The sequence below is a fragment of the Triticum aestivum genome, chromosome 5D (genome assembly GCF_018294505.1).
Source record: "Triticum aestivum cultivar Chinese Spring chromosome 5D, IWGSC CS RefSeq v2.1, whole genome shotgun sequence".
Taxonomy (NCBI): Eukaryota; Viridiplantae; Streptophyta; class Magnoliopsida; order Poales; family Poaceae; genus Triticum; species Triticum aestivum.
In genome coordinates this window covers 36,173,327-36,184,513 of record NC_057808.1, presented here as the reverse complement: position 1 = coordinate 36,184,513, position 11,187 = coordinate 36,173,327, and the positions used below count along the sequence as shown (strand labels likewise).

The 11,187-nt window shown below is 44.8% G+C and overlaps 2 protein-coding genes across 5 annotated transcripts; one reads left to right on the top strand and one right to left on the bottom strand.

Moving 5' to 3' along the window:
* The first annotated feature begins 681 nt into the window (after positions 1-681).
* LOC123119262 (uncharacterized) lies at positions 682-4,813 on the top strand. Of its 4 annotated transcripts, none has more exons than XR_006458577.1 (5): positions 682-1,100; positions 1,179-1,397; positions 2,001-2,162; positions 2,344-2,382; positions 2,550-4,813. XR_006458577.1 is itself a non-coding variant. In XM_044538989.1 (2 exons), exons 1-2 carry the CDS (start codon positions 709-711, stop codon positions 1,192-1,194), a joined length of 408 nt encoding a protein of 135 aa, XP_044394924.1. In that variant the 5' UTR covers positions 682-708; the 3' UTR covers positions 1,195-1,973. The 4 variants fall into 4 exon arrangements, 1 of the variants encoding a protein (XP_044394924.1); XR_006458576.1 differs by having other exon boundaries at positions 2,474-4,813; XR_006458575.1 differs by having other exon boundaries at positions 2,344-4,813.
* A 316-nt stretch (positions 4,814-5,129) lies between these two features.
* Positions 5,130-6,536, bottom strand: LOC123119263 (uncharacterized). The gene is made up of 5 exons (XM_044538990.1): positions 6,393-6,536; positions 6,128-6,220; positions 5,969-6,040; positions 5,775-5,864; positions 5,130-5,326 (listed from the first exon to the last, which is right to left on the bottom strand). The coding sequence occupies exons 1-5, from the start codon at positions 6,462-6,464 to the stop codon at positions 5,300-5,302; spliced, it is 354 nt and encodes a 117-aa protein (XP_044394925.1). The 5' UTR covers positions 6,465-6,536; the 3' UTR covers positions 5,130-5,299.
* Between the last annotated feature and the right edge of the window lie 4,651 nt (positions 6,537-11,187).

Genomic DNA, 11,187 nt, shown 5'->3' with positions numbered 1-11,187 from the left:
TAGGAGCCAGACGCCACCGTCGACGACGACTCCTACGACACTGGAGGTGCCTACTACTACGTGCAGTCCGCTGACGACGACCAGGAGTAGTTAGGAGGATCCCAGGCAGGAGGCCTGCGCCTCGTTCGATCTGTATCCTAGTTTGTGCTAGCCTTCTTAAGGCAAACTTGTTTAACTTATGTCTGTACTCAGATATTGTTGCTTTCGCTGACTCGTCTGTGATCGAGCACTTGTATTCGAGCCCTCGAGGCCCCTGGCTTGTATTATGATGCTTGTATGACTTATTTATGTTTTAGAGTTGTGTTGTGATATCTTCCCGTGAGTCCCTGATCTTGATCGTACACATTTGCGTGCATGATTAGTGTACGGTCAAATCGGGGGGCGTCACACCCATCACGAGGAACATGAATATGCAAGCGAAACTAGATTTTTGGTCCAAAAATAAAAATATTCAAAATTGAAAGCCTGAAGAAAAATATGGTCGATGACCCCGCACTTGGGTGCCACAAATCCTCCAAGTAGCCAGAATTATCTCTTCTCTTCTCTTCTCTATCTCTATCTCTACTTCTCTACTTCTATCTATCTATCTACTACTATTAAAAAAGCAAACTACAGTTATTTTACAACCACCCAAACAAGTGTACACAGAACAATCAGAACCCTCAGATCTAATCCATTTAGTCAAATCTAACAGTATATAATGACCCGATGGTCTGCCAGCCGATTGAACGGCTGGGATTCAATGTTCTGCCGCGGCAGACCATGGTCGCGCACCTGACGACCGATGTGATCCGTAATTTTAGGATCACCCTCAACTTCCCTCCCCTAAAATCCGCACAGATTCGCTCCATCCCCAACCTCCCCGGCGCCCTACCGCCTCCTTCCCTCATCGCCGCCCCTCGCCAGCCGTCCGTCAAGCACGCAGACTCTCGCTGCCGACCCCGTCTGGTCTGCCCACAGACCCTCCGCTCCCTCCCCGCCGTCCTTCACTTCTGCCCCTGCCGCCCCTCTCTCTTGCAGCGGAGCAGAAGCGGAAGCGCCGGGAGAAGATCAACCGACGATTCATTGAGCTATCCACCGTCATCCCCGGCCTCAATAAGGTCGGCTCCTCTTCTTGCACATACGTACATATCCAACAAAATAAATTTCTTAACTGATTGGCCAACTAATTCGCTCAGATGGACAAGGCGATGATCCTTTCGGACACCATGAAGTACGCAGTAGCAGGAAAATCTCAAGGCACTCGAGGACGCAACGTCCAGAGCATCCAGTCCGCGGTGCTCGTCAGGAAGTTGTGCACAGCTGCGCCGTAAGACGCCGGCGGCTGCTGCCTGTCATCTTCTGCAGCGGCCGTAGCTGGAAGCACGACTCCGACGACTGGGAAAGTGCTGCTGGAGGTAGAGCTCCCCTCTTATTGTTTTCCATATCCCCTTTCTTTCAAAATTCTGAAACCAAAGATACAGATCCACCGACGTTGCGCTCGATCATGAATATTGCATCCTTGCACCTGAAGACGTCTATAATATCTACCTGCATGCTTAGGCTAGCGCTTGTGTATGTGCATGTTGCCGTATGCTTCCAATCGGTTCAGAAGAAATCCATCTTATATGTGCATACCTGTCAGAAAGCATAAAGCACTCTGGTGAATCACCTTGGGAGTTCATGGTTGTGCCAAAAATTGGTACCAGATCACAGGTTGTTCATCCATGATTTTCAAAAAGCAAGTACAAGATCATGGTGTTACTGAAGTGAGAAGATAATTGATCTATAACCCAGTTTTGCGTCAAGCCTGCGTCAATGGTGTTTCCAATGATCAACTATCCCCCTCTTTTGTAGTATTGACAAAAACCGTGCCAATGTTGCTACAGACTACAGTTTCATCACCAAAAAAGAGAATCCAATTTTGTTAAATTAATTTGTGTAATAATATGTTCATTACTGATCCTGAACAAGGAGTAGACAGATTATAGTTTCTGAAGCTTCTTTGTCGGGATGCATAGGCGAGAAGGACAGCTGGAGTCGCCGCCGTCGCTTATGGAGCTCCACACCATTGCCCAGTTGTACAATAGTATGTGCAATCTTCTCCATTCAAGACTAAGTGCAAATGGTGAACTCTTGCCAAACAAGAAGATATGAGGATCAGGCATATAGGCCCCCATAAGGTAGCTATATAGTAATTCATGTGTAGTAGTGTGGATTATGGTCACATTTTGTCTAGGACTGCAGATAGCTATGTCAATTAAAATGGATATTCTGCATATATTCTGAATTTTGAGTAAGGGCTTCATGTATAAGGTATGCAGTAGTTTTGACTTGGGGCACTGATCAATTCTTCACATGCAGAAACGTGGAGAGATGAATCTGGTCGATTGTAGCCACAAGGTGAGTGGCTTGATCCTTAATTAATCCATTTAAATTTCATGGTTTATTGATTAGTTTTTTAGCAAGCAAATTTTTGTACATCTGATTGTAGGGATACTGCTGTAGTATTTGGGAGAAAGAGTACGTCTGCACCTGATGGTGATATGCCAAAGTTTTGTATTTTCTAGGTAAATTTGCTACATGGGAAGATTCCTCAATGGCAACAATACACCATGATAGTGATAATGATATACTCCATTTTATGCTGAACAAGAGCAAGACAGAAAAGAGTAAAAGATTCTCTCCGAAGTAATTACGGATTGCTTCCAGTGATTTTCAATTCCAAGTAATAAAGAATATAAGGTTACAATTCATCACCTAAAAAAACAGATCTTTGTAGTCATAGTAATGTCTTCTCCAATTGACCATACCCTTAAGCATTTGATGAAAGTGGATATATCATCAAGAGCCTTGCAAGCAAATTTATCTACAATAGGAAACACACGATGATGACATATCAGTTATTCCAAATCACCATATGAAATGTTTAATGTTTACTTCCCCTTGTAACGTTAGCTTATCTAGCAAATTTCTGTTATTCTATACATCGGATTGATAAGTTTCAAATGGTACAGGAACCAGATATCCAGATATAATTAGAGTAGGGACCGACATTAATTAAACCTCTTGACATGCTCATTTGAAAGTCAAGTATATTTATGCAGCAATGCCTTATTAGTCCTACAGAAGATACCATTACTGCTGCTCATAGGAAGAGATATTACACCATCAGTTGAGTTTAGCTAAATCTGCAGTTTTCATTACAATGCATGAATCTTATTTATCTTGCTTCAAATGAACAAACAAGAGAGGATGAAGTACCCATCTTCCAGTCATCTGGCAAGCAACAGTCCAGTGCATATTGCAGACCTTCTTAGCAAGCATCATCGAGTGCCATTGTATCTTGAATAACACAATTGTACAGGGATCTTGAATAGCACATCAAACAGAGGCACGCCTAATTGAAATTACATTGGTACATTAGTACACGGTAAACTGCACAGTACGAATTAAAATTTAAGTGCAAAGATAGGATAATCCAGAGTTGACACGAAGTAATGTCTAAGGACTAAGATCAAATCAGAATTAATCCTGACAGTCAATACAGCAATGAGAATTCATTTCACAATAACATAGCTCATAACAGTGGAGGCATCGAACTGTGCCCATATATTTTTGCGCACCCATGCCCGCTCCTTGTTGTCTTGTTGCGGGCATCCGCGCTGGGTCGCCCGTGAGCATGCTGAGCTCGAGCGCATCCTTCGGCACTTCGGCGAGCGGATTCGAAGAGGGACGGGGAAGAGCAGGGGCGTGGAAGTCTCGCACCTCCGACGGAGCCTAGCGCTGGGATGCTCCCGTGCATGCCGAGCTCGGGGACATCCTCGGCCACTTGGGCGGCCGGATTCGACGAAAAGGCGGGGAAGAGCAGGGGTTGCGAACCTCTTGCTGGCGGTGGGTACGAAGGGGAGGGGTGGCCCGAGGAGGCGGGGAGAGGGAGCTGGCGACGACCAAGGAAGAATGGGGAACGACGGGGAGAAATGTGAGGGCCGGTGGGATATTTTTTTTTGAGGTGAAGCGGTGGGTGAGTAGGTAGGTGACGGTCCATTGATATGGGCCAGAAAATTACCAAAAGTCCGATCAATCCAGCCAGCCGTTCGTCTGATGCCCGATGCCTTAGCGCTCGGCTGAGTTTCCTGCTATTTAGCGATTGCGTTCTTGAATCGGAAACCAAGCTAGCTGCTAGGTAGGCAACGAATGAATCATATCCAAAATTAAAGTATTTATAAAGGTGTAGTTAGATTTCAGTTGACTTACACTAAGTTGAGTGATATTAGCATGTTTATTTTTTTTAAAAATCACCTTTTTTTATTTGGATTTATGTTTTCTAAATTTTAATACATGAATATATTTGTCATTTTTTCAATCGAGACTCAATAATTATTTTTATCTCTCTAAAAACAATCCAATATTTTATTATCCCTCTAAAAATATAATGAAGACGGAGGAGGATCTCATCGATAAAAATTACCTATGTACATTAATATCAGACATTTTTCAGTTTAGTTTACAGAGGGCGTAGTACATAATGTTGTTTAGTTGTTGTTTTTAAAAAATAATGTAACAAATTATAATAAAATTATGTGATCATGAAGTTTTTGTGAAGACATGTTTGTCGGTTGTGTATTACACGCGCGCTCTTATTGTTGGGCATGAGACATATTTCGATGGCTTGGTTACTAAAAATAAGATTTAAAATGGAATTTTATAAATTATGATACGTGCGTTGCACGTGCACGCTTACTAGTGGAGTCTCAAAGAGTTCATCGTACCTTCCGCCAACGACCAACGTGTGCACACCCCATCTGCCGGGGACGTAAAACATGGCATCCAATTCCTGCACTTTCACTATTCCTAAGTTTTTCCTATCCTACATTCCAAATGGGCCCTAAGATGTTACGAGTTGATATTTGTTTTGCATTTTTTCCTCTTTATTCAAAAAGGAGGTTAAATCTCTGATCTCTGCATCTTTATGATTCACACAACCATTATTTAGGGTTCTCTCTGCTTATTGTCTCATCTTTGGGACACCTAAGCTTTGTTTTCAGTCCAAAACAATGTCTTCATTACATCCATATATAGTGTTCTGTCTAAAAGATTCCATATCACAATCAGTCAAGTACCGGGTGGACACGTCTCTCAAGAAGTCATATTGGACGAGAAGGTGCTTAATTTCCATCTATAACAACACACCACCTTGAGCATGTACCATTGAATGATAAACACATTCCCAGTTTTCCAATATATGGTACCATGCAACGATGATTGCTAGTATGAATCAAAACTCTCGCCTTCTATTAACTCGGATGACAACCTCCAATCACTTCTTGGTAACTTCGAACTCAAGCTGCATGATACACCCACACCCACGTAAGGGATTTGATCTCAGAGTAAAAGTTAGCTGGCTGCTAAACAAAAATGTGAAAGCCCAGTTTACGCAACCATGATCAGCTAGCTAAATCGTTCATAATTTTTTTCAACAAAAATGCTAAATCGTTCATAAATGTATTGGCGGGATGGGTTTATAAAAATAGTTCATCATACCAATAGAAAAAATTTAGTAAATCAGGGTAATTAATGACAACTACGTCAGGTTCAGTGGTTGAAAAATCGAATGTAAGAGATGACCATAGCAAAGAAAGCAAGCAAGAATCAAACATGAAAAAGAATATACTAGTCAAAATTATAAGAAGTCTCAGATGTTCCATTCAAGGAGGCACATCCTAGATAGAACAGGAATCTAACAAGAATCACTAGTTAATAGTCACTACACCACCCTAGAAAAATGAACTTACTGAATCATGTTGATTCACTGTAGCATTCCTGAACCTCATAGGCAACACAGTACACACGCTTTCTCTGTCATAGAGATTGTGGACTTGAATCTACGAGGAACAAAGCAAAATGTTTGTAAATGAAAAGAAGGTTCTTGTAAATAATAAATTCCATAGTGGATATTCGGTTGTTGTATACAACAACCTAGACATACCTGCAGGTCAAGAATCGGATCAAGTTCCTTTTCCAGAAACTGCCAACTAATTTCAAGAAGATTGTCTTCAAACTGCTCCCAAATTGACCGTATTAGCTACAACAAATTGACCATATTATCTAAATGAACTGATTTTATATAGAATTAAAGGATGTACACCTCAGATAAAGTTGTACCAAGCTCCAATGACATCACATCTATGACATCTCCTCTTCTAATGCCCATCTTTTGAGCGGTAGTGTTACGAAGCACCTATACAAACATTAGAGTTAAGTATTTTACGCACCAAGATCAAGAACATAATTTATTTATTTTATTTTGAGGAGCAGCAGAAAATTGGTGAAAAAGCTTGATCACTTAAGAACCGACACAAGGTATAAAAAAATGGAAGGGAGAGGGCTATATACATATTGAGTAATCAAACCTGATCTACAATGAAACCACTCTTGATATTGTGGCGGATAGATAGCTCATCTCGGCGATAAATATTGAGCATCCTTACTGCCTTCAAGTCCAGATCGTGCACTGGATGAATAATGCGACTGCAATAATGCTTTGCTTCGTTAAGTAGCCGGTACTGGTATTTGGATCACTTTTTTTAGATGAAAGGCATAAAGCCCGACTTCAAATTAATGAAGCCATCAACCGGCTAGGATACATGGTGCTGATTATTACAAGGCAAAGCTTGGAGAAAAACTGAAAGATTACAAGTGAGATCACACTTCAACAGACCAAAGTGCAAACTTGCCAGTACAGAGCAAACAAGACCAAGCCGCCGGAGGTACTTCGCAGACCAGAACAACGAGTACAGAGACATCCACGGGGCACCGAGCAAGCAGTGTAGAGAAAAATCGTGCCTGCAGGGAGGAAAGCATTGGATGTGCCACAACCCGGACGATGCAAATGCTAGAGAGGAGAGCCAATCTCCTCTACATCCAAGCCGTGTCACAACACGGGGATGCCGTAAACCGGCCAGCAGAGCATGAGCGCGGCAGGGCAGCAACCACTGAAGGATAGCAGGGCACAACACCTCATCTCCACCACCGCCGGAAACCCGAGTAAGCACTGCACCGCAGCCGCCACCAACCAAGAACTGCAGGCACCCAACCCAACCCCTACCCCTAGCCGACGCCTCCAAGGAGGACCACGACGATGGAGCGCCGTCGACGGCCGGCCAAAGCCTAGATTTTCACCTGGGGAAAAACAGGGGAGGGGGAGGTGGAGGGAGGGAAACTCAACACGCCCCTCAGGATGGGGATTCGGAGCCGATGCACCGCCGTCGTCGAGATCGATGCGGAATCGACCAGGGGATTCCCCCGTTCCAAGCTTCCTCCACTGCACCTCAGGGGCCAGATCTTGCAGCACGGACGCGCTGAATCCAGACCGGTGAGGGGATGCAGAGCAGACGGAAGGGGCCGGAGATCCGATCTCCGGCGGAGCCACCGGAGCAGCCCGCAGCAACGAGGCACCTCCGCCGTCCAACCGCCGCCCGCACGGCCGAAGGGACGGCCAGCACCCGCAGCGCCCTCCACCGGAGAGAGCGGCGCCGCCCACCAGATCCAGTGCCGCCGCCCCGGCAACTAGAGCTCCCTGTGCGGATGCAGGGCAGCAGGGCCTCGCCACCACCTTCACGGGGGCCGGCGGCGCCCTCAGGTGGCGGGAAGGGGAGGCGAACGAGAGAGGGGGCTCGGGAGGCTAGGGTTATTAATGTGGCAACTTGTAATGGTCAAACTTAAAATTTAAGCTTAAGTTAGGCCGGTAGACTTTAATTAGGTCCTGTTCTGAGAACCTCCACTCCACAACTCCACTCCCGGAGTTGGTGGAGTTGCAGTTGAAAACTGCAGAGCAGCTATTTCCTGACTCCACAGCTCCTGGAATTTCGTGGAGCCGGTGGAATTCTGAACAGGCCTTTAGTATTCATCATACGATACCTTTTACACATTTATAGAGATATATATATGGCCAGTCAGCTGACCTGCTAGCATCTAGCTAGCACCTTTGTAAACACTAACTACAAGATTTATTCAACTAAAATCTTTCAATGATGACAGGATTGTGGTACAAATAAAACTAAACTTACCCAAAGCGATACCACATTTTAATACACTTCATCACTGTAGAGATAGAAACAATGGCAGTTCCACTGAAACGATTAGCCATCATTATTCCTGTAACCTGGCCATGTTTGTCGATTACAGGCCACCAGTGCAAGCCTACAACACAAACATAATATGGAATTAATCATGGAGATACTATATATGTAGTTAAAATGAAGATAAAACAAAAAAATATAGAGCATTAAAACATTATTTTACCACAGGGCTACCAGCTCTGGAGAAGAGATAATGGTTCTCTGCCCTGCAAATGGTTGCTCCAACCCTAAAACTGAACCACTTCTCACAATGAGATGATAATCTTTGTCTCTGCCCAAGAAAAAGACTTGTTGGTCATAATTTGGTCGAGATCCAAACGAGGCTGGCATCAAAGTATGCTCAGTTACGATTTGTAACAGAGCAACTTCATAATGTTTGTTGAAGAATAAGAATCGTGTCTCCACTTTGGTATCGTTTGACAGATGAACAAACACCTGAAATACAAAATGGGTAACATTACTTGTAGTAACCACGCGTAACAGGACACGAGAAAGGTGCGGCTACACTTGGGTATTGTAGTACACCCAAGTTAACAAAAAACACATATCAAAGGTCGTCCAAAAATTCTGAATTTTTACGACATCAAACATGATGTTACAACTGTAATCTTCCTTTTGTGCCATACGAGAGTGTAGGACAAAAGAGATGATAGGGGTCGTAAACATTTACAAGAAGCACTATCAATTGATGTTACAGTAATCAATCACCTTTAGCTTGGGATGCCATAGCTTGCAGCAGATGCGAGAAGATGTGAGGATCTTTGCGGTTTTTATCGCGTCATCAAACTCGTAGACAATACCCGTGCCCTGGAAAAGTAGTGCCCCGTCTAATACACAGACAGTCATCGTAATTAAGCTGCTGTATATGCTATGCTATAACGAATCAATGAGAAGAAAGGAACTTTCTGATGATCACGAACATAATATTTACCAGATGGGTCTACAGATGAAATCGCGAGAACCGAGCGTGATTTGTCCATCACCATGTCGCTGTCCTCTAAGCTGTTTATGGATTTCTCAGTCTCGGGATCCTTGACCTCGCTTGTAATGGTCGGAAGATCAACACGAAAAACTTGAGAATAACGAAATAAAAAGAAGTTAGCACATGCAGAGGCAAAAACAGGAACACCAAAGAGAAGAGAAAATGGGATGCAGCGGGCAGCAGGTAGGACGTGACCTCCACTACCTGGGATCTTGTAGAGCCTCCCTTGCTCATCTTTACGAACCATCCAGTCTTTCACTTTGCCGGTGTTAGGGTTTGGCGGTCGGGCGGCTAACTTGAGCTCCTCCTTGGAGAGGGACCTTGCACCTCCCGCCGTCTTCTTGTGCTTCTTGTGCTCCCCCCTACTCACATCCTCTGCCGTCGGCCGCTTGGGACCTTCAGGGCCAGTCTTCGCCGCCGCCGCCTGCAATCTTGCACGAGAGCGAGTCAACCTTCCCTCCACCGCCCCTCCGGTGGCATCTCCTGGTTTGGCGGCGGTTGATTTGGGATCGTCACCGTCTACTGGCCTCATCCTTGTGAGGGGCCGGGAAGGGGATTAGGCACTAGTAGAAAAAGAGGCTTCCATACGCCCCCATTAGTCCCCAAAATAATCGAACCGCGACCAAAGGGGTCTTTAGTCGCGGTTCGGGAGGAGACCCGCGACCAACTATCTGGGCCCAGCGCGCTCGGTCGACAGCTGGCGGACGGGAGGGGCTTTAGTCGCGGTTGGCCTGGCCAACCGGGACTAAAGGTCCTCAGGCTGGCCCGAAGGCCTTTAGTCGCGGTTGGCCAGGCCAACCAGGACTAAAGGCCCATCCCTATATAGGACTCAGCTCACTTCACTTAGCCACTTTAAGATTTTCAAATGAATTAGTTTTATTTTTTGAATTTTTTGATATATTATTTGTATTTTTAAGATTTTCAAATGAATTAGTTTTATTTTTCCGAATTTTTTGATATATTATTTGTATTTTTAAGATTTTCAAATGAATTAATTTTATTTTTTTGAATTTTTTGATATATTATTTCTATTTTTAAGATTTTAAAATGAATTAGTTTTATTTTTTTTGAATTTTTTGATATATTATTTCTATTTTTAAGATTTTCAAATGAGTTAGTTTTATTTTTTTGAATTTTTTGATATATTATTTGTATTTTTAAGATTTTAAAATGAATTAGTTTTATTTTTCTGAATTTTTTGATATATTATTTGTATTTTTAAGATTTTAAAATGAAAAGTATTTAAAAAAGGACCTTTAGTCGCGGTTCGTGACACGAACCGCGACTAAAGGCTCTTTCCGCGCGGGAACGAAAACGGCGCGAAAAAACCTTTAGTCGCGGTTCGTGACACCAACCGCGACTAAAGGTACCCCTTTAGTCCACCTTTAGTCGCGGTTGGTGTCCCCAACCGCGACTAAAGGCTTGCCCTATATATTCTCCGCGGCCCTCGTCTTCTCCGCGCTAAGGACCAAACGCATCCAGGACCTCGTCTTCTCCGCGGCGCCGCCCTCGTCTTCTCCGCGCCGCCGCCCTAGTCTTCTCCGCGCCGCCCTCGTCTTCGGTAGGTGCCCGCCGCCGCCTGCCGTCCTCCTCGCGTGCCTAGAAGAAGAGGGGACTGCCGCCGTCGTCTTCCCGCCCGCCTTCTCGCCCGCCGCCGCTTGCCGTCCTCCTCGTCGCCGCGTACGGGATGCGCGCCTTGCCAGCCTCGCGCGCGTGCGGAAACGGCGCCGCCGTGCGTGCCCGTGCTGGAAACTAAAAATGTTTGCACTAAATAATTAAATACAGAAAAGGAAACTAAACCTGCGGAGGAGGCCTTTAGTCCCGGTTAGCCACGAGAACCGGGACTAAAGGTCCTCCGCCCCGACGAACTCCTGGCGCCCACGTGGACGGGCCTTTAGTCGCGGTTCATAAGAGGCGCGACTAAAGGGGGGGCTTTAGTCGCGCATATTTAGTCCCGGTTGCACAGCCGGGATTAATGGCCTTTGCGAACCGGGACTAAAGGCCTATTTTCTACCAGTGAGGGTTTGGCGGGCGGCTGGTGCATCGATCGTCGTATATGCCTGGTGAGAGCGCCATGGATACGCA